General features: G+C 38.0%; 3 protein-coding genes across 4 annotated transcripts in view; 1 reads left to right on the plus strand and 2 right to left on the minus strand.

Annotated features, from left to right (window-relative positions):
* Positions 1–1,168: 1,168 nt before the first annotated feature.
* Positions 1,169–2,346, minus strand: LOC126373906 (uncharacterized). Its single transcript, XM_050020263.1, has 2 exons — positions 2,258–2,346; positions 1,169–1,747 (listed from the first exon to the last, which is right to left on the minus strand). Exons 1-2 carry the CDS (start codon positions 2,344–2,346, stop codon positions 1,537–1,539), a joined length of 300 nt encoding a protein of 99 aa, XP_049876220.1. The 3' UTR covers positions 1,169–1,536.
* A 347-nt stretch (positions 2,347–2,693) lies between these two features.
* On the plus strand, positions 2,694–8,181 carry LOC126373730 (beta-1,4-galactosyltransferase 4-like). Its single transcript, XM_050019967.1, has 8 exons — positions 2,694–2,839; positions 3,674–3,843; positions 4,094–4,211; positions 4,561–4,655; positions 5,644–5,830; positions 6,446–6,577; positions 7,157–7,246; positions 7,964–8,181. Exons 1-8 carry the CDS (start codon positions 2,694–2,696, stop codon positions 8,163–8,165), a joined length of 1,140 nt encoding a protein of 379 aa, XP_049875924.1. The 3' UTR covers positions 8,166–8,181.
* Positions 8,182–8,684: 503 nt separating this feature from the next.
* The window catches only part of LOC126373838 (beta-1,4-N-acetylgalactosaminyltransferase bre-4-like), a 263,755-nt gene continuing 248,556 nt past the window's right edge, over positions 8,685–23,883 (minus strand). Inside the window, exons 5-11 of one of the 2 annotated variants that reach the window (XM_050020174.1) lie at positions 23,509–23,644; positions 22,830–22,930; positions 21,573–21,762; positions 20,422–20,544; positions 19,223–19,318; positions 17,043–17,214; positions 15,953–16,093 (exon numbers count right to left, since the gene is read on the minus strand). In XM_050020174.1, coding sequence (XP_049876131.1) covers positions 17,082–17,214; positions 19,223–19,318; positions 20,422–20,544; positions 21,573–21,762; positions 22,830–22,930; positions 23,509–23,644 — 779 coding nt within the window. In that variant the 3' untranslated portion in view covers positions 15,953–16,093; positions 17,043–17,081. Of the gene's footprint in view, positions 16,094–17,042; positions 17,215–19,222; positions 19,319–20,421; positions 20,545–21,572; positions 21,763–22,829; positions 22,931–23,508; positions 23,645–23,883 lie in introns of both variants that reach the window. The other variant, XM_050020175.1, reaches the window with a different exon arrangement.

Genomic DNA, 23,883 nt, shown 5'->3' on the forward strand with positions numbered 1-23,883 from the left:
GACAGCACAGTAGCTGTCATTGTCAAATGAATTGTCAAAATTTTCTTTTTTTTTGTGGTTTTGACCTGTGAGACTTTCAAGGTAGAGGGTCCATTGTATTGTAGTATCTTCGTAAGGTCGCACAATATTGTTTTGGCCAAAGTAACATCACTCTCAAACACAGATATCTGTGTAACTTTAGAACCATCTTATACTTGGTCCTAGAGTTATTCAGATAATCGCTTCCCACACACGCACTTCCTCAGCACGGCGCGTGGTCACACCACGTCACGGATATCAACAATAATTTACCTGTCGACTGCCGACCAGTGCTGTGCTGGCCTTTACCTACTCTCAAAGATGTTCGGGCTAATGGTTACAGGGTTAGAGCCACTGAACGAATTTGGATCATTCGGTTTTAATGTTAAAATTGTTGAAGTCGGGTTGAGCCTTGAGTCACTATACTCTTAATAAATAAAACAGTATTTTTTGAAAAGTTTTATATTTTCAAAGTTATCTTTTACAGGACTGTTTATAACCAAAAACTAATTGGGATGACAAAATTTTACTTCACATAATATTAATTTTGACCAGTGAGGCAGGCTGCTTGTAGCTCCATCAGGCAACTCGCAGGACATTTTTTAAAGTTTTAATAACTGTTTATCATTATTTTTCCTAAGGGCGAGGCCCCATTAGTGCGTTGCGCTGCGTTGCGTCGTCGCAGCTTCGTCGCTGCGTCGTTTTCCATACATTTTTTATGACATGCCCCATTAGACCGTTGCGTCGTCGCGCGCGACGTTTCAACGGATCGACGGACAAGAGACGAAGCGGGAGGGAGGGTGATGCGCTGCGTTGTCGGAGCTCCGCTGCGGCGACGGACAGTGATGCACTGCTAGAGGAGGAAGCTAGACGAGCGTAACGACATATTTTATTTTACCATGAGTGAGCAGGATATTGATATAGATTTTCTCATATCCTTGGTCCAAGAAAGACCCATTATATGGGATAAATCACACGAACATTACAGTGATAAATTTCGAACTGAGACGCAGCTGCGTCGGCGTGCATACCCTCTTGCGTTGCGTTGGCGCAGCGTCAACGCAACACAGGTGTGGCATACAATGCGTTGTTCCGTTGCGATGACGCGACGCAACGCAGCGCAACGCACTAATGGGGCCTCGCTCTAACACACACGAATATACGAAAGAGCTAAACAACCTACTGCAGACCGGACAGACACATGTCACGACATACGTACGTACGTACGTGTGTAAACATAACAAAAATAATATTTGACTAAAATTCACTTATTTCATTTTTGATAATTCATTTTCACTTAACCAGGCGTTCGCGTCACACATATATGGGTGGTTTAGTAGGTATTATTGACATTAAGTAAGAAATTAACAAAAAAATTTACGAATCTCAAAAACATTAAAAACAATCACAATTCCCCATTACGTTTTACCAAGAATCTAACACCAAATACCTACGCTCAAGTAAATTCAACGCCTGCAAGTCCACTTTCGCAAGTTGCCTGACGTGTGCGCAGCGATATCACATTTTAAGGAGTTCAGTGGCTGGCACTTTGAGGACAAAGATGGGCCGGTTGCTGAGGTGGAAGGAGGTTCGTAGGGTGGCAGAGAGCTGTCGCGGGAGGCCCATCAGCGGCGGCGACTGGCGCCATGAGGTGCGGCGCAGGTACCACGACGGCGCAGGCGAACACGCCAGCGTCAGGGAGTCTAGCCAGTTTCTCTCTGCTTCGGACCTGAATGCAAAATAAAAAAAGGAAGGATAATTGCAGAAGGAAGACACTCTTCCGCTCGCTGTGGTTGGTCGATTCCGAAAGTCTCCACTCCGCTCTGGTTAAGTGGAGACGTACCCTAACATCGGTTGCACTTAGGCCGCGTACTTATAGGTATTCGTCTCTGGAATTCGATTAGTGTTTACGCGTAAATCTAAGCTCTAAACCATAGGTAAGTACATCTATCGCAAGATGAACTAGGTAACCACGCCACACCTTACCGAGCTTTCTGTTAGAAACGTGATAGGTGGAGAGCCGTATCGTCGTCTTAATAGTCGAGCCAACTGTGTTAGTGAACAATTAATATACTTAATGATGAATTAATAACTCACTGGTGCAACTTCGCCGCGGCGATCCCCGATTGAGAATCAAGCCAAGATTCACTTTAAAATTATAATACTTACGGATAGAAAAAGCGTAGGTTTTTTGATTAGCGAGTGTGATAAGTACGTATTTTACTTAGCTACTACTCACTTTGTCATTTCCCTCTCCTTATCTTTATCTCGGCTCCGTTTCGGTTTGCGAGTCGGCGTCAGAGCCCTGAACCTATAGTATTTCGGCATATTTCAATTAAAATTTTGCAAAAAATACTCCTACACTATTTTCCGATACTAAAATGACATTATACAATTTGACTTTCAAAAAGACATAAATTGTATTTATTTTTAAACTCGGCTAGGGTCAACAAAAGGTTTTTAAAAGCTTTAATTTATTTATTCCTACTGGCTAATACTAAAAAGAATTTAGAAAAAAATATTTCGCTGACAGAAGTTTTAAATTCTTTTTCCGCGCAGAAATATTTTTTCATAAAATTAATGTTTATTTTTGTATCAATTTACGTTATTAATTTACAATTTTAGATATTTTTAGATTTTGTATGTTTTTAAATGTAAATGTACCTATAGTGGAGATGGCTTTGACACTCAACTTTCGAGTACTGATGAGCCTTTTAGGAGTCGTGGTCATTCTCAACTTCAGTCAGTTTCTCGTGAACTTCAAGAAGGGAAGACCACAGAAATACCCGAAGATCGCTGTCTTCGATGTCCAGGATTCAGAGTAAATTTTGTTTCCTACCAGCTTACCTAGCTTTTCGCCCGTGACTTGACCCCGATATCAACCCCTCTAGCTGCCTGGTCGACATCTTCGCTGTTCCAGCAATTTACAGCTATAGTACATACATTATTACCTATCGCTATAGCACACTCCGGACACTTCATACAATAAACCTCGTTTTACACAGACACTACGCATTAACGTCATCATACACGCGCATCTGTGTGTGTGACGTCTGACGCCCTTACGATTGAAGATTGAAGTAAGACCGAGGGGTGGGGGGTGAGCTAAACCTTGCTCAGCCGCTGGTGGAAAGCGGAGAGGTGCCATTCTATACGTATTATTTTACCTATTCCTTATTCTATGCACTCCGAACCGCGCAAACATAATCAATCCTCACAGACGAGGCTCACGCCCACTCAAGCTACTTTGTTTCAAAATACGTACGCACAGGGCGAAAGCCTTAAGCTCTCCCCATTTGTATTGAAGTATTGAATGTCTTCCAAGCTAAATATCATCTCAGGCCTTTACGTCTTTATCAGATGATTCAAACAGCGTTTCTGTGGCAGCTAAATATACAATAAGTTTAAAAGGACACAGAAGAAACAACGGCATAGAAGGATTACACGGAACACTCTCATTATCTTCATGAGCTTCATTATCTCCTCGGAGAGTACTTTAGTCTACTTAAAATGTAAGGAACAGCGCGTGCCTGTCTGTCTCGCTCGCACGCTGGTGGCGTACACTGCATCTGTGTAGATTTTTGTAAGTTACCCTACCCGTTATCCATTACTTTAACCACAGTCCTTAGATCGTATTACTATTATTTTTGCCCAGGGAAGTCCTCAAAAACCTGTCGATACCTACGTCACCGGGAAAGCGTGAAGAGCAAGGCGTGACCGAACAGATATCGGCAGTGGAAGAAAAGGAGACTTTCGTGAACGCAGACTACACGCCTGAAAAACGACCGGACTTAGAACCATGCCCGCAGATACCGCCTGGCTTAGGTAGATATTGATATCAATACTTGGTTTAATGCTCACAGACATAGATTTACTACTACCGTAGATTGAACATCGGCGCTTAAAAAGTGGAACGCAAAGTTACTGTTAATATAGCGACGTTGACAGTACTTTACCTCAGTGCGCGATTAGGCGCCGAACTGGCAAAACGGGGAAGTGCGTGGTAAAAATTTGCGTTTCGCCGAGTGAGTGAGCGTACCGGAGCATCAACCAATTTAACAATTCTTTATTACAGGACCCGAAGGTCGCATTTCCATTAAAGATACCTCAATTGAAGGCGTGGTGGCAGGCGGTTACCATAAGACTCCGTCTTGTGTGGCTCGACAGAAGGTGGCCATCATTGTCCCTTACAGGTTAGTACCTGTTTTATTTATAAAACAATTAAAATATTTAAAGTAGTAGTTTCAATCAACCGGAGTGGTATGGAGTTTTTTGCTCTAACCACTAGACCACGGAGGCTGTTTCATACTACATGGGCCCCATATTACATATTGTCTTAAGCTTATGTACATTTATCGCTATAGCGAGGAACATTTTTAAACAGTTTGCGGGACGAATCTTTCCCCGGCACCTTGCTTTTAAACGAAGTCCATTCCTTTAAGTACAGGTACCAAGGTACCATATAAGGTATATTGTACCTTGGTACCTACTCCCTGTTCGAGGCAACTTATGTCTGCTTTTCCAAAAATGTTGCTGTTCCAGAGGCCATTTGAAGCAACTGAACTTCTTTCTCCACCACCTCCATCCTTTCATGATGAAACAACAAGCGGAGTATCAAGTATTTGTCGTGGAATACGGTTAGTATGACGCTAACCCTTCTATAAAGTAGACATACTTATTCTACGGATCGTAAGTTACTGCAATTTTATACATTTTCTCAGCACTAACCGTCCCAGCCCATAATCCGTAAAGTTGTTCACAACTGTCAATATAATCAAAAGTTCAGCTAGTGACTCTTCCGGCCAAGTAGTAGGCAAATCTACAATATATCACGTCAAAAATTTTCTTGTAAGTACTCAATAACGTGAGCAATGTTGCCGAACATATTGATCGTCAATTGTTGCTTAATCTTCTTCTTCTATCGTGTGGGTTGAGAGGTGAATTACCAACCTCATCAATCCTGGTGTCAGTGTTACTATTGAGCCGCCAAAGGCCCCTGACATGACTCATGTAACGACTAGGTACGTACTTACATCAGTAAGTAATAACCGGGACCAACGGCTTAACGTGCCTTCCGAAGCACGGATCGTCTTACTTTCGGACAATTAGGTGATCAGCCTGTAATGTCCTAACTAAACTAGGGACCACAAGGTAATTTTTGACATATGTCTCCACCGGGAATCGAACCCAGGACCTCTGGATCGTGAGCCCAACGCACAACCACTGGACCACGGAGGCCGTTGCTTTATAATTCTTGTGCTCTAACATGGTGCGTGCTTAGGAAGATAGTGAGAGAGAAAGATAGAGTTACAGCTTGAGTGCGAAAAAGACAGTTCAAGCTTAGAATAAGTACTATTCTAACAGGTGCCCTAAGTACCAATCACGCTATAACGCATAGAGCAGTAGGCTCTGCACGGTAACCGCGCCGCGCGCTTCGCGTATTATATCGAGGTCTTCGACCAATAGCCGTTTGACGTCCATCTACGTAGATAGCATTCGTATCGTTTATTGGTCGAAGTGCTCAATATAATTCGCGCCGCGCACGGTGCAGTTGTCATGCAGACCCGGCAGGTAAGGTTGAGTCATTACGTAAGACATTAATCAATGCAGAAACTACTTTTGCAGGGAATAAATCAGTTCCGTTCAACCTAGGCCAGTTATACAACATCGGATTCAATGAGGCTCGAAAACAACGGGACTGGGAGTGCCTGATCCTCCACGAACCTCACCTCATACCGATAGACAGCAGGAACCTATACCGCTGCAACTGGTATCCACGACAGATGGCCACCGATTTTGAAATATCGAATCAGTAAGTTGACTGTTGATTGGGTGTCGACTTCTAAACGAATCAGAAATTGCATAATTATGTCTGTTATTCATGAAATTAGAAGATCAAACGAAGAAAATGATCACGTATATTTTAAAAGAAGTTTCATTGTCTGCAAGATCTTAATCTAACACGAATACTAACTAGGTTAACGTTAAAAGTTGCGAAATGATGGAGTTTATGTGGACCATTAATTTACCTGCAATTTTATCGTCCAAAGAATATTTTTATGTATTTTTAATTTTTTAAATATTTTTACTAAATTAAATTATTTATAATTGAAAATATTATACGACTAAGTAATTCATTAATTTAAAAGGTAAGTAAACAGAAAAGGCGGGAACGGAAGTGAGAATTACGCGGTGAACGAAACAAATGAAAAACGTGGTTGAACTTGTTCCCTGACTTTTCTAGGAGATGTTGGTTGTGGAAAGAATTACGATGGAAATGAATAAATAGTTGATAAAGTCACTCAATTACAGAGTATTCTTGAAAATCTATCCCCCTCCCTATAGCCCCTAATTATAGGAAGAGTTAAGGGGAACGTAACCCTACCCAACTTAGACACTTTTTTTTTCATAATGTTCTTATGCACAGGACCAGTACTCCAGCGCCAATTATAATAGGAGGAGTAGCTTTGTCTGTGACTCCAGAGCAGTTTGTAAAGGTCAATGGCTTTTCCAACCGCTTTTTGTTGCGAGATGCTGATTACTACGACTTCGATAAAAGGTACCTACTATTCTACTTAAATTAATGGTAGTCACGCCTGTAACTCCTAATGTGGGCAGAGGCCAACGCCACCAATAATCTGAAGACTTGCAGCCAATTTTGATACGAAAGCCCCCCCTGGAAGGTCATGTCGTCTGTAAACATAAACCTAAAGTGCTAGTTTTCATAAAAGTCATAAAGAATAGTAAGTAGCTATGTACTTGAAAATAATGGCCCCGATCCCGGCACAAATCTTAATTTTATTTTAAGTTAAGCCCGTCATTTTCTCATCCGCCGAATAGGAAAAGGACGGATGATTGGCAACATTATTGGCAAATAATTTTGAAATTAATGAATAACCCGGGTGAATAAAATATGCATCTCGCTCATATGTAATGCTTTTTTTTCAATTTCTGCCTAAAATTAACGGGTTACGCCTGTCGATCATCCGTCCCTTTCCTTTTTGGTGAATAAGAAAATGACAAGTGTAACTTAAAATAAACTTAAGATCAGATGCTGTGTACTGGAATCAGCACCAATATTTGAGTATTTTTATAATAATATCTAAGTAAGTAAGTAAAAGAATTTTAAAATTAACAGGTTACAATGGGCAAACTATCCGGTAGAACGAAGTGATACATCGATTGGCCGATACAGAACCTACGGTGTTGTACCAGATAAGATGAATGGGTAAATTACTTTTTCGTGTTGGACTCAAAAAAAAAAAAAAAAAAAAAAAGAGGTACGGGTTCGATTCCCGATGAGGTTATTGTCGAAATTAAGTTGAATTTTCACTGAAGCCTGGCCTTTTTTGGTGAACTGCGGCACCCATATACCTTTATGTTTTCCAACTAAATATTAATGTGTGTATATTTTAATGTTGTAAATGTATATGTGTGTCGTAGGTTTTACCTAAATAAACTTTTTTATTATTATTATTAAATTGTTTGGTAAGGACATTCCGCAACACCTCGTCCAAAAACGTCATTCAAGAATAACTTACTTTCTATAATCACTCGCCTGTCAAACAGGATAATGTGCCTTGAAGAGGTTACTTTTAACGGCTTCAATGGTCAAGTGGTTGAGAGTTAGGCTCACGATCCGAAAGTCCCGGGTTCGAGTCTCGGCGGGAACATATCACAAAAATTACTTTGTGATCCCTAGTTTGGTTAGAACATTACAGGCTGATCTCCTGATTGTTCTAAAGTAGGATGATCCGTGCTTTGGAAGGCACGTCAAGCCGTTGGTCCTGGTTACTATTTACTGAAGTACGTAGTCGTTATAGGTATGAGCCTTTGGTGGCTCAATAATAGCCCTGACACGAGGCACAATCCACACAATAGAAGAAGGTTACATCATCACAGTACCTACTTATCTATCTATATGGATGTATGATAAACTTTACAGGTCGCTGAGTATCGTAACAATAAACTCTTTACACCTGGTGGACGGTTTAACTACAGTGACTTATGAACTGGATGGAATTGATTACCAGAATCTATACACTCACATAAGGGTCGGTGAAGCTTCTACGGACTACAACTCCAGTGGGAAGATGGTCGATGCACTTTTAAGTCAAGTTTTACAAACATCCGTTAAACGTGAATAAAATATATGTATTGTAACAGTTGTTTTATTGATAAACTTTTTTAGATCGCAACTAGGTACCCGCAATTCATAAGCGATCCGACCCGGCACGTTCAACACGTAGTGGACTTGCTTCACTCTGCCCGCGCGTGCGCCAACTTTTGACAAACTTTTTTCGATCGCAATTACCCGCATTCAATAAGCGACCCCCCAACTCTCGGAACGTTCAACACGTAACTGACTTGCTTCACTCTGCCCCCGCATGCGCCATTTTTGACAAAAACTTTTCAATTGCAACTACCCGCATTCCATAAACGACCCCCCAACTTCCGTCACGTTCATCACGTAACTGACTCGCTTCACTGTGCCCACGCGTGCGCTATCTATCGTTGGAGCGTTGTAACTTCATGACAATCTGTTTGATTAGATTACCCTCCCCATAGACATTTTTTTGTTTCATATGCCCGCTCCGAAATTAGGCAGGCAAAGACGTCCAGTCAATAGACTCGCCACGCCAGGGAACTAAATGAAACTGCATTAGTTATTAAAAAAACAAACAATATATTCATAAAAACCATTTGGACAAATTAAAACAATGCGCGTAATCACCTTCCTTAAGTAACATGGTCTAACAGCTAGTTGTTACTACTTAATTATTATTCTGGATGGCTAAGCAGGATTTGAGACATGTTCATACTAGTAGAAAACACATGTAAAATATTCTACCAACAAAATAACCTGGCCTGCGACGTATTTGGGCATCGTTTCTGTATGCATTGAGCTTTAAATAATCCACATCTATTGACCCTCGCCACGGCCCGCAAACTCCATACAAAAATCTCGTTCCTACATAGACACTACACATATGTTGTGTATGCGGCTTTACCCCGTGCGTGCGAGCAAGACACACAGTCCGGGCGCGCTCCCCTACTGCTTAGTAGCCTAAAGTAGACTCGCAACGGGGGTGAGGTAATCCAAACTCATATTAGTGCGGGGCGGAGTGTCACTTCTGTACGTAGTATTACTCTTTATTCTAGGTTGCGCACACAGTAGCTCTTTTATTTTCTTTGAAGGAGGGCACTATTTTTAGAGCTGTCAAACCAGAGATCAGCTAGAGTCGAACATTAATTAAAAATATTTTTAATTAATAAAATAAGTACTAATAATACATAGGTATAATACAACGGTATTTATCTTTTCATTCTACTGTAATATGAACATAGTCTTCAATAATTAGGCTCTATTAGTTTGCGAGTACAAAATATACATAATTATATAGCGCGAGTTGTGAGCCTAATGTTTATAGTTATAAGTACCGATTCTGGTAGACCTAAGACTTAATTTTCTTTGTCTGAAATCTCTTAAAAATAGTGCTATCTTTTATTTACACCAAGTGCAAGAAAGGGATAGAGCTCGTTTTAGAACTTTCAAATTTATATTTTTATATAATTAAAATTAAGTTTATATCTGTCAGAATCGATATAATTTATAATACTTATATATTTATTGAGACAATTTAGTCTTCCAAGCTATGTATTACTCCGTATAACTATGACAGAACTAGGTAATTGATTCAGTTCGTAATTGTTTTTCCTAATACTTACAGTAAGTCGAGGAAGCGAATAATACCGACTTAATCAGCCAATAGTTTGATGCTATTTTTTATCATAAAATATTACGTTTTAAAAACAAGAATCGTTAATCAAGTTACCGGGCATATAAAGCCAATTTAAACAGTCTATCTGAGTTATCAATTTATCTTAAATGCCGTTTTCACTAACACAGTTGGCTCGACCATTACAGGAGGCGATAAGTCTCACCTAGCACGTTGGTCTAATAGAAAGCTGGGTGAAGTGCGGGTAATTAGTTCATCTGGAATTGGATGTACCTGTGATTACCCCATTGAAGGACTTTCCAGGGTACTTTCACCACAAACAATGTAGATGGCGTCTACAGCTTTAGCGAGATAATTACCTAGTTTCTCATTACTCAGTATTCCAAAATACAATGTAATGGCAGAAGCATATAAATCATTGTTGATTGATATTTGGATAAAAAAAAGAAAGCTGCCACAGAAACGCTGTTTGAATCATCTGAATCATCTGATAAAGATGTAAATATGTGATGTGATGTAAAGGCCTGAGATGATGATGATATTTGGATCACATTATGTATAATAATTAATAATAATAAATATTATTAATAATAATATTTAGTTAGTTGTTATAATATTATTATAATAAGGCACCTAGTGTCGCCTCTTTTATATTGCCGTGCCCTTGCAGGGCGTCACATGTACCTTTTTACTATGTTCCACCTTAATTTATGTTTGTGACATGCAATAAATGAATATGAATAATTTAGTTTCTACCTATATTGCTTCTCATTATTTTGATCAGAATTATAATGGATGTAAGATGTAATTGTGCCTGGATGTAATTAGTCATCATTTATACTCAAAGAAATGGATATTCCATGAAATTCTGTTATCCATGAAATTAGAAGGTTGAACGAAGGGAAGTCTGCATAGCGCCATATGAATTCTTATTGGGGAACGTCGCCTGGAAAATTCCTCATTAGGATATAGTCGTGAGCTGCAGGTTCACGCTAGACTGATGGTACTGATCAAACTATTGGCCTGTCAAGGTAGTGTGCGCTGACTCCAAGTATAGTAGCTATTTTACAAAATACTTAGCACCTAAATACTTACCATATAGAGGATACAATTAGAATGACACCACTCCACTTGATATTAACTCAGAATCATGGTCTGAATCATGCCTCTGAGTATTCGTTACGATGTTACTAACACCCTGTATAATACATCGTCTAGTGTGAAAGGAACGAGAAAAAGGATTTTACATTATACTGTAGTTACCATTTCGCTTTATCTTATTTGACGAAATCTGTGAAACATGTTAATGTGACAGGGTTCTACAAAATATTTAGTCTCCATAGAAACTTGGCTTTATCAAATCTGAAATAGGTACTAGATACAACGTAGCTATTTTCTAGCACGTAAACTTACGTAACCGTCAAAGTATTCGAGTACTAGTGTTTTGTAAAATAGCAAATACTTGTGTCAGTTATATACTCATTAGTATTTAATTGTATCTCGCGCTATAACTTTAAATGGTATAAAATTCTACTTACGATAAAATATTGACTTTTCAGTTAACAGTTTCCATATTATATTTTCTATGCATACAAGTGAAGGGAATATTTATATGTATACTCAATGTACGGTCACATCAGTTATGTGTGGGTAGTTAATATTGCGAGCACAAATGCCCGAAATTTCGTAATTTTGCAATGTGTAATTTTTATCAAAATTATCATTGATATAATAACTACCAATGATAATTATCGTATATCAATGATAATTACAAATGAAACAAGTACAAGTTACGCACGGGAAAGAAAGAAACAGTTTTGTTGCTCCCTCTTGTATCTCGGTGGTACCTGTACCGGCCTGACTGTACCTGTAGATACCATATTATTATAATTTTATTTTAAGTTATACCTGTCCTTTTCTTATCCGCCGAAAAGGACAGGGACGGGTAATCGACAGCCATAGTTTTTGGAACACACGTCACTTTTAGGCAGAAATCTAAAACTTTTAATTGGCCAATAACCCCACAAAATTCAGTTGACAGCACACGTCAAACGGGTCGCATATCAGCGAGACTATTCGATTCGCCCGGGTTATTTGTTCATTCACTCATTCATTTCAAAATTAACTGCTGTCAATCATCTGTTCCTTTCCTTTAAGATAAGAAAATGACAGGTATAACTTAAAATAAAATTAGGTGGTGTGCACAGGAATTAGCTCCAGTATCTATCTTAGGATATTTTAATATTATATTAGGTTTATCCATTGTGTGATAAGCATTAGGCATAAATGTACGGAGGAAAAATGCCATAACAAAGAGTAACATCTGAAGTATTTTTATTATTTGGTAAATATAATTATGTACTTAACATATTTTAATTTGAAACCTGAAATTAAAAACCTAATAGTACCGATTCTGGCAGACTCCTTGAGTTTTCTTAAACTATTTCTGTCTCTTTCTTGCACTCATCGTTAGAGAAGGATAGCACTATTTTTAAAACTGTCAAATCAAATTATGTTTAAGTCTGTCTGCCAGCATGGGAACCAATACCTATTATTTTTCATAAAAGTTTTTTTTTTAGGTTTTCTTATACAAAGGGTGAATTTTAAAGACAGTTTTCAATTGAATTGTTAATAAACGTATTATAAAAATTAATAATAATAGCAGCACAATTCGTAAAATATTATTAAATATAGGCCGATCTAACAGAGCATTGCTTTTAGTCTAAGAAGAATAATGTAATAATTCTAGTGTATAATTTTAAAACGCAATGGAAATGTTTACATTGTAAGGAATTAAAAGAGAACACAGCTCGGGGATAGTACAAATTAAGTAGTAGGTTATTATCATACAAACTGCCATTGTTTTGGAAGAAACACCTAAAAATTACGTACAGAAAACCATCACCATACTTTTCTATGACCCGCACTTTCCTAGGCTTCTGTCCTTTTCTGTCACCCAGTACCATCCTTTGCTAGAACGAGATAAAGCGACCGCAAGCGAGGAAATCGACGGGGCTGTCGGAGTGCACTCCCACTTTTTATCTCGCTTTAGCAAATGGCGGTTCTGAGTAACAGAAAGGAATAGAAAATCGGTGCTAATCCATTACCCAATGTTATCTTTCCAAAAAATGCTACGTGAACAGAGAACTCTGCGTGCATTGGTCGAAGCTCGAATAGTTGTCACTATCGGGCATTCGGACAATAAAAATCATATTATATGCGTAGCCATAGCTTTTTATATGAGAATAACCTACTAACTAAACATTGAACTATAAATTTTAACATCAAAAATCTTTCGAGCAATGTCTTATGTAATTTATCACATTGTCTTACATCTAACAGTAAAAACCATCTTTCTAAAATTAAAATAATGTGATGACAAATCTCATTTATATCACGATTAACATTTTAATTTTCGTTTGTGACTCAATATTGGCAATAATTAGTACTTTTTCAAGAGTATAATCTTATTGCATTAATATAAACACTGAAAATGTTTTGGTAGTTCTCCTATCTATCTACAAGCTATGTACAATTGTCTCTTTAAGTACGCTTATTAATAAATATTACTTTTAAAAGGTAACTACGATGATTCCGTTGCTGCTGCTGATTTTAAAAAGTTTATAATTAAAATGTAAATCAAGGTTATTTAACAGCAAAGAAAATGTACTGAAGACTAGGCAGCATGGTCTTATGATCTTAGCCTGACCCACAAATGGGCAAAAGAAAAAAAAAATCAAGGTTATTTTCGCGCGTTTATAATGACGTTTGTGTTTAATAGTTTCGAAATGCAACATGCGTGAAATGGAATTTTATCACTCTTTACCGCACGCGTAGCCATGCTGTAAGGTGTTTGAAAGTTTGTTTACTGCGGTCATTCAAATATTTATTTAATGGGCTATTTAATAAATACCTAGTACAGCTTATCTATACAACATACTAAAATATTTAAATATAGATAAGGGGGGTTAAAAAGGCCACATGAAAACAATCTAAAACAGAAATATTGATTTTACATTTTGTTTGCATTGCTCACTTACTTTTATATGCGTAAATGTCAAATTGTAATATTTCTTTTTAAATGAATAGGGTATTTGACTGGGTCAAGAATAGAATTATAAAATGGTAACCTAAAAATATAAGCCAGTCTGAGATGATCAAAAATCAATCCCATTATACTACTACTACTTATTTCCGAATTTTATTTATGAATTAAGAAACAATGAGTACGACGATTGACCGCTTTTATTGATAACGTTTCAGGACAGTATTTCTATACAAATTCCAAAGAAAACTTTCGATTTGACGTTTCGTAAAAAGTATCTCATTTGACTAGCTTGTCAAGTAGCTTATTGCTCCGAAGTGGCCTTTTTAACCCCCTTGTACCTAATTATTTAGTGAAATATTATTTATGAGAATGAATGTAGAAACTGCAATTCGCAACAGAAACGGAGTCATCACAGTCGGCACGACCTCTCAGTGCGTTAAAAACTAGTGCATTTTTGAATATTACAAATTTAATATACAACGACAAAATAAAACTAACAGTTTTACTCTTAAAATTACAACAAAAGCAAAACTATTTACTTATATAAATATTACGTTTACAGTCAAATGTATCGTATTAGTGAAGATTAAGTATACACAGATCTTTAAAAAAAGAATTACTTATAAAAATATAAGACAAACATTTTTCGAAAAATTAAAAGGAATTAAAAAGAAGTTTCATAATATTAAGATTCGCTAATATAGTAAGATTAAGAACTTTTTGAGATAATAATTGAATGTATTCGAGATTATAATGCATGCTATTAATTAAAGTATCTTAATGTACAGTCGCCATGAATTGTTGTAACGTTAAAATAATTAGTATGACCATATTTGTAGGAGTCCTCCGATAAAAAATAAATCCTAAAGCGACTGTACATGTGTTTACTTACATTATTCGTAGTGGACTAAGTCTTATGAGTTAGGTATATTGTCGTCGACTGTACTTGAAGAAAATTCTAATATGGCCATATTTTATCTAGAGAATAATTTTACTTTTTAACGACGACGGTACTGTACAATTAATGTTAATAGTTACTTAAATCGGCCAAAGTTTAGTAGATTTTAAAAATGGAAATGTTTATTAAATTACGATTCGGAAATTCCTATCTTATAGTTATTTTTTCAATCATTTTGGTCCAGTATTGGGAATCTGATTGCATAACACATCGAAAAACAGTAACGGTTTTACCACAAAACTGTAATGAGCACTTAGAGACTGTTTGAGCAAAACGACAGGTAACAAGCAAAAGTGAATTCAATTTTCAAATAATTTGGTTCAACTTCATTCTTTTCAAACAGTGTTTTAATTCTTAACATTGTTTTGTGGTAGGACCATAACTGTATGTATTTTAAAATACTTAATAAGCTAGTTGGTAGGTAGTGACGACTAGTGAAATGCAAAAATTATAAGATCAGTTTCGAGCTCCTACGAGATATCAAATTGTAATATCAATTTGTTTGACACCAAGTTAAATACAGAACAGTGCCAATAATATCCGATGTATGGACACTATGTCATATTAACTTTTTTGACAAATGAACTTCAAGTCGCACTTAATTTCAAATGTGTTAGGGCGACAGGGTTCTAAAGTGGGTACATGACATTGATTACTGTTTACATACAGTTTCCTAACGAGCAAATGTTTCTCATTTACAACTTTTTTTTATTACTACATGTGTAATGGGTGTGTATATTAGCTGCATTTTTTTTTCGAATTTATATCGTAAGGGACTCATGCACTTGCGGCATGGCGCTCGCTATCTGAGGGGATGCGACTAATACCGCTTCTTTTGACCAATAGAGGCAGCGTATATGTCTACATAGATACCATTGCTACGTCTATTGGTCGAAGCACGTATCGCGTCGCGAACGTCGTATTTAAATGTTCAAAACAGCACCCCTAATTACATAATAGAATCCCAATCTATTATATTACTTGAAAATCATAAAATATCGGAGAAAATCGCCACCAAACATTCTCGGACACAAAGAGATCTTAACAACTCAAAGGTAACCATTGCTTAACACCTACATTCATTATCACCTAGTTATCGCGGTAGTGCCCGTAATAGTTACTGTACTAGTTACCGCGTATTAGTTACAAAATGGCTGTTACCGCTGATCGCCAAACAGGAGTTTGGCGAAATACGTCCATCAGCTACTTTCATCTAAATTGACGGATATAAACGTGAAGAGCCGATGCTTCATGACTTCGACGACGGTGTACTCCAGATCGGAGAGGCCATCTGCAGCGATATTCTTGGTTTGATACAGCAGTTTGTATCTGAAAAGGAGAAACAGTACATCAAAAATTAAAAAAAAAGAAAGTATTATCCTCCCCTCCCAGAATATCTTGTTTAGCATGTTAGCGAGGGGTTAAAAACTCCACATCGAAGCAATTCATCTAAAAAAGCAATATTGTAATTTGACATTTGCGCATATAAAAGTAAGTGCGCAATGGAAACAAACCCCTGCTAACATTCTAAATAAGATATTACTATTATACTCTTAATATACTATACTATTTTTCTGTCCTGGCGGGTTAAAAAGGCCACATCGAAGCAATTAATCTAAAAAGCAATATTGCTATTTGACATATTATGTTTGCATTGCGCACTTACTTTTATATGCGCAAATGTCAAATTGCAATATTGCTTTTTTTAGATGAATTGCTTCGTTGTGGCCTTTTAATCCCTCAGAACGGAAAAATTGAAAACAAAGTGCGAAAGAGATAGATATATCAAGGAGTCATTGATCTGGCACTAGTCATTCTAGCGTTGTGATTAGACTGACATCTCTCGTCTCTTTCGCACTAAATGTATACAGATAAGTGAGATAGGTATATCCAGGAAATACACACATTAATTCTGACACCTGTCATTCTAGGACAATAGGCGAACTTATTGCTCTACGTGACAGGAAATTATTATTTTTTGGCTTGTGAGATTGATGACCGGTGTCGCTAACCATGGTGTCATCATCCCCTTAGCATTATCCCGATTTTCACAGGGTCCACTTACCTAACCTGAAGATTGGACAGGTCCGGTTTTTTACAGAAGCGACTGCCTGTCCCTTTCCTTTTCGGCGGATAAGAAAATGACAGGTATAACTTAAAATAAAATTACGAGGTGTCTGCAGGAATCAGAGCCATTGTCCAACACTATGTGATTGAATATTCGAACGCCGGATATTTGGCCAAATAATTTCATCTCTAGTATATAAGTATCTATTACCGAAGATCGCTAATATATATAATTGCGTTATTATGTCCATCAGCTGTTGGTTTCGTTTATGTCGACGGCTATATACGTGCAGAGGGGAAGCTTCACAACTTCAAGTAATTGATATTTGAGGTCCAAAAGTCCATCTCTCGGGTCCTGTTTCTTGGCATACAGATAGTCGAATCTGGTAGGGAGAAACATATATCAGGACATGTTAAGGTCTAATAGGGTTTTGGGTCTGAAAAGAAAGGTGGATGCGCACCGATGTATAGGAGTTGGTCTACTATTCAATACTTAAGCCTAATATATATTAATAAACTAATAACGAATGGTATAAAAGTATAAAGGGGGTGGCAGAATGAAGAAAAAAAAACCATCTCTATGCTATAGTCCGGCAATCTCGTGCGCGACCCTCCTGCGGGGCGACAGACGGTGGCGGGGACGGGGTAGCTAAGATGTCAGCGGGTAGCAGGTGGTGTAGCGGGGAAGGGAAACGCGTGCATCTGCGCGTCAAGTACGGCAGTCTCGGCCGCGCAGTCGAAGCGGCAACACGTGCTTGATAATCTGTTCTACTTTGAGGGCGACGCACACGAGATTACTATCTGAGACTATAGTTGCATTATTCCGGTCCGGTTTTTTACAGAAGCGACTGCCTGTCTGACCTTCCAACCCGTGAAGGGAAAACCAGTTTAATACGGTTAAGTCACATATATCCGAAAATGCATTTCTTGGTAATGTTATTCTTCACCGCTGAGCACACATTGATCATTTATGATCCAAACATAAATTCGAAAATTCAACAATCATTGGTTTAAGCCTGTGCTGGATTCGAACCTGCGACCTCAAAGTGAGAGGCAAGCGTGTTACCAACTGGAAAAACCACCAATTCAGATAAAAGACGAGATTTAAAAACCTGTTCTTTTTTGTCCATACAATACTCTTCTATAGACAAATTATAATAGCGGTGTTTCATAATACTAGTATAAATAAAGTATACGAAATATCATTAGCGTCGTAATGGTAGGACCATTGTTTAACGTATATAAATCTTTTGAATGACAAAGGTACTAGATTTTTTAGTTTAGGTATCAAATAGTAGTGGATAAGTAGTATATCTCATCATCATCATCATCAGCCCATTAACGTCCCCACTGCTGGGGCACGGGCCTTCCCTATGGGAGATCGGGCCTTAAACCATCATGCGGGCCCAGTGCGGATTGATGGTTATTAACGACTGCTAATGCAGCCGGGACCAACGGTTTAACGTGCCTTCCGAAGCACGGAGGAGCTCGAGATGCAAACTTTTTTTTTTGTGGTCACCCATCCTATGACCGGCCTTTGCGAAAGTTGCTTAACTTCAACAATCGCAGACCGAGCGCGTTTACCGCTGCGCCACCGAGCTCCTCGATAGTATATCTAACAATATGCAATTTCAACATTAAGCAATTGGTCCCGCCATTTTGACACTAATGGAATATCCTATCGCTCGATATATGGCTTGTTATTATTGAATAGATAGACCAACTTGCCCTTTCATAATATCAAGCTCGCTCCAAGCTCCTATTAGGACAAGGCGGAGTGTCCCTTCTATACTTAGTGTTATTGTTTATTCTATGATATGAGGTCACGTATATATCGTCGTTGGTCGTGTATATGTGTGTCGTAGATTTTACCTAAATAAACTTTTTTTTTATTTTTTATTTTTTCACGTTGCACCTTACAAGACATACAAATACGTTAAAATTAAAACATTTCCCTACCCCTGACTTTAGCCATAGAATAAGGAATAATACTAAGTATAGAACGGCAACTCTGTTTTACTCTCTCGGTTTTACTTTAGTCTTCAATCGTATGAGTGTCAGACATGACACACAGATAACGTCAAAGTGTAGTGTCTGTGTAAAACGAGGTGTTTTGAATTAAGTGTCCGGTGTGAGTTTTAACTACTACGTATAATATATTTGACGTTAGATATTATTTATTATTTTGTTTTTAAGATGATTTGCAGACGAATATCATATGCGTATGAAACTGATACCATAAAAAAATGCTAAGAAAAAAACTTTGTGGTAATTTATATTGAAAAACAGATATCTGATTTATTACCAATATGTTTGCGTGGTTTTAGATTATGTATAATGTACTTTTATCTTAATTTGTATAGTAAAGAAGTGCTTATAAGATTAACTTACCTCTTGGGGTTCGGCTTAGCTTTCTTGTGGTCTAACATGGTGTACCGAGCTATAGACTGCTTATATCTTGATAGATGGTAGCCCTTTTTCTTCAGTCTGCGAAAATATAACACAAGTAGGTAAAGCTAGGTGTTCAGGCTCCGTCTTCACAAAAATCAAAAATCTAATTACGAGATCAGGTTCTAATAATAAAACTCCAAGTAATAGTTGGGTAAATAGAATTCCGAATTTATTTTCACATAAAACTACTTGTAATATTCGCGGTAAAACATCGATAGTGAGTTCTAATTTACAACTAGCGCCATCTTAGTTATCTTAAAGGAACTAAAATTCTAATATCCAAATAGAATTACTTTCGAACACTAGGTTTAGTTAGGATCATAACTCATTGAGACATCAACAATTGATGAGTAAACGGAAGCGGTCAGGTACGCAGGCGCAGACGTTCGCGCAAAACTCGGGTGCACACACTCGTCAACAATTAATATTGCAATGTATTATAATAATTACTCTATAGGCCCACAGGAGATATCAAAACGACTTCCACATAATGTAATCTACAAGGTCGCTACTGGGCAGCTGCTAGCTGTTATAAATGAAATGCATGGTGCAAACCAGCACCCTCTAAGAGAGGGAGTTTTATAAATATAAGAGATTTATCGACCTTCAGTGATATAGCATTGCAATTATTGTCCTTTGTATGTTATATTTCTATTTGGCCTATGTATAGGTATCGATGGTGACGGTGGATTTCTTATCATTTGCCGCAAATAAATGGCATTATTTTTTTTCGTGTGGGTTTTTGGCTGTAACCTGGAACCTGACAGAGGGCAGCAGTAACTGTCAGTACTATTCCGAGGCGGCGGACAGGAGTCCTAGTATGGCTTTGTAATAGACTACTCGGGGCGCCATCCCACTTGCGTGAGACAGAGTACTGCGGGGCGGATGACAAGAGGGAAACCACTGCCCTATTTTTTCCTAAAAAGTAGCATGGAAATCGCTGCACCGACAAGAGCGTGGCTCTTAAATTGATGATGAAATGGCATTAAGTTACGTCAACAAAAAAGGGTGGTTGATCTAATAGGAAGCCCGGTGAGGTGTACTTAGTTCATCTTGCGATGGATGTACCTCTGACTACCCCATTTGGGATATAATCGCGAGCTTGTTATTCCGATGGATTAATTAATAAATAAACTGACCTGTACGCCATGTCGTCGTCCTCTGCCCCCCATCCCCAGTATTTGTTGGAGAAGCCGTTGACCTTCACGAACTGTTCGTTCGTCATTGCAGACACTCCGCCGAAAATCTGTTCGTACGGCAGTCTAGAATAAAAAATAAAAACAAATATTTCACACACAACAACAACAATTTACATATTATTAAACGTTACATTAACAATAAAATATAATTTTGTTGGTGGCTATTTAAAAGAAGAAGGTAACCCTGTCTCTCAATCTAGGAGACCTGTATCTTGAGAGGCAGTGTTCAGTTTTTACAGTTTTATAAAACAATGCGGTAAAACCTACGGGTAAAACAGATTTATATAAGAAAACTGATTCAAAAGGAAGGCAAAGGTTATTGCATGACAGAGGAAGGCCTAGAAATAAGTTTATTTTTTCTTCAATGGCTTCGCATTCGTATTTAGCCAATCACCAAAGTTAGGAAAACACGGATATAAAATTAACGGAGAGGACACGGAAAAGATTAGTTTGGGATAATATTATTATAATAATAAACATACTTAATTACAAAACGTGAAAACGAACGTATTCTTAAAAAAATCTATAATCTGGAAGAAGTAAGAGAAGGAAAAGTGTTGTGTTCTGTTACACGCGTGAGCAAAACAATATTCTTCTATCGTGTGGGTTGTGAGGTGGAGTACCTCATCAACCCTGGTGTAAAATAATGTAATTTTACGTCGCAAAAGTAGGGAACTTAAAATAATAATAAAAAAAAATCATGAATTTTCCGACAGGAAAATCCACTTGATATCAACTCAGAATCATGGTCTGAACCATCTCCCTCAGTATTCGTTACATTGTCACTAACACCCATACCTACTCGTATGGTTACCTGTACGTACTTGTACGGGGTGTAAGTGACATCGTAATGAATACTGAGAGGGATGATTCAGACCAATATTTTGAGTTAATATCAAGTGGAATTTTCCGTCGCAAAAGTACAGAATTGAAAATAATATAAAAAAAAACTAAAAAAATCATGAATTTTGCGACAAAAAATTCCACTTGTTGTTAACTCAGAATCGTGGTCTGAATCATCCCCTTCAGCATTCGTTACGATGTCGCTAACATCCTGTATGTATGCATGTTTAAAAAAAGCGTGTACGTACTTGTAGTTAAGTTTATCAATAGCGCAGGACATGTGTCGCGGCTGTCGCGGGCAGGTATACAGGTTCCTCTCATCCATCGGCAGCAGGTCCACGTCGTGGAAGATGAAGCACTGCCACTCGTCATCACGCATCTTATTGCTCTCCACAAACCCGACGTTGAACAGTTTCGCGCGGTTAAACTCGCTGTTACCTAAAATGCGGTTTGTTTCAAAATCAAAAGTTGTTCAACAATCGTAGTGGCGCCCAATGTGGGGCCTCCTATTGTAAGGCCGCCTATTGTACTCATTCTATTTCTCTTTTGTTTTTGTATTTTGTTTTTTCTGTTTGTGCAATAAAGTATTTTATTTTATTTATTTAGATAGGTATACCAACAGTACACATATTGTAAAGTTATAAAATGCAAGTCTTAAATTAGTATTTGTTATGTTATGTTATGGCCTCTGTCTGTAGCTAGCCCCAAAATGGGCGCCAGTAGGCGCCACAGACGTGGGGGATGTCGCCGTTTTTACTTCCACAGACGAGGTTATGATAGATAGGTACAGAGATGACATAATCTTGGGACATTATTATTATATACTGGTTCTATCTCTATACAATCATTAATAGCATGCAAATAGCAAAAATGATACTATAAGAACTATGTATAGCCACTTTCGTAAATTACCTACTTGTTGTAATTTTAGTTGAACCAGTTTTAATATTAGTTTATTTACAATACAGAATTATCAGAGAAGGCTTTTTGAATGTCAAGGTACTATTTTATATATACCTATCCTACAATAATAATAAGGATTTATTTTTGTTTTTAACCGACGGATGTTAGTGTGGCGAATGAGAAAAATGTGGATCACTGGATCGATTGATCGGTCGAACGGGAAACACTTTCAAACTTGTCATGGCTGTAGGAAGAAGCGGCGCAAGAAATTCGTCAACAAACCAATTTTAAGGAGCAGTAATTTAAAAAAAATATATTTTTTTTGGCCAAATTTTTATTTTAAACCTTTGGAACATGACTGTAGTACCGTGACAGTTCACGTGAATTGGTCATATTTTCTAAATGGTTGGCTTTTGATTCGGTCTAAGTTATTACCTAAGTTTATTTTTGTATTAGTAGGTTGACGACTCGCGTAAACAATACAATACAAATACACTTTATTGCACCAAAATAAAAAAGAAATAGTAACCGTGTCGTGTAATATTATATGTGTTATATTATAATAATTCAATAAAACTTAAACTTTATTCGTATCTCATTACCTTGTTGTTCCACGATAAATATCCCATACTCTATTACTTGTTGCTTCATCAAGAACGGATGCATGTGGTTTAAAAAGATCGCTAAATGTTGCTGGCGGTCTCTGAAAAAAATAAATGAAAAATATATTTATTTTATCAATTGAACATGGGGACAAAATGTCTACTTGGTACTGAAAAGTATCGGCGTACGAAGGACGTAATATACGATCCCGACGACCCGATTACTCCAGCCATAGAGGCACCCAATCAACTCGCGACACCAAACACTTCAGGACCCTGATACCGACCCCGCCGGCGTGGTGGACGATTTCCCTCAATCAGGGCTTATCGCTATCGACCCGCTAGGATTGATTAATTGTTTCAATTATTTTCCCTCTCTGACGACGCCCAGAGCCGAGATTCGCGCCCAACTGGGAACCGTCAGGCCTGTAGTCTTAAACATTGTACCGGGTGAGAACCTTTAGCGCCGTACAAATGCCGCAAATGGCATTAGCTACTTGGTCAAGGATCTCCACGACGATCGGTCCTGCGCTGCCCGCATCCAGCGGCTTCCCGCGACCTTCACCAGATCGTCGGTCTACCTTGTAGCGGGCCACTGAGCGTCGTCCGCCACGTGGTCGCCATTCTAGAACCTTTCCGCCCCAGCGGCCATCGTAAATGAACCAAAAAAATGAATTACCTATATGGCACAATGATGGCAACTCTATGCTTGGCAGTGCAATTGGGCGGGCTGTACCAGCCACCTTGCTTCACTGCCGGGAACTTGAGGTCCAGCGACGCCAGGTCTATCTCCGTCTTGTTCACGTCTATCGGACCTAAAAAAAAACATAAAAACATGGTCAACAGACTACTTGACTGACAGCCTAGTCAAATGAGATACTTCTTACGAAACGTCAAAACAAAGGTTCTCTTTGGAATTTGTATGGACATATTGTCCTGTGACGTCATTAATAAAAGCAAGTACTTAGTTATTATTGTATGTCACAACATGACTAAATGTGCTGAGCGCTATAAGCTTTACTTCCATCGACATATTTACCACATTTATTGCAAT

The sequence above is a fragment of the Pectinophora gossypiella genome, chromosome 16 (genome assembly GCF_024362695.1).
Source record: "Pectinophora gossypiella chromosome 16, ilPecGoss1.1, whole genome shotgun sequence".
Taxonomy (NCBI): Eukaryota; Metazoa; Arthropoda; class Insecta; order Lepidoptera; family Gelechiidae; genus Pectinophora; species Pectinophora gossypiella.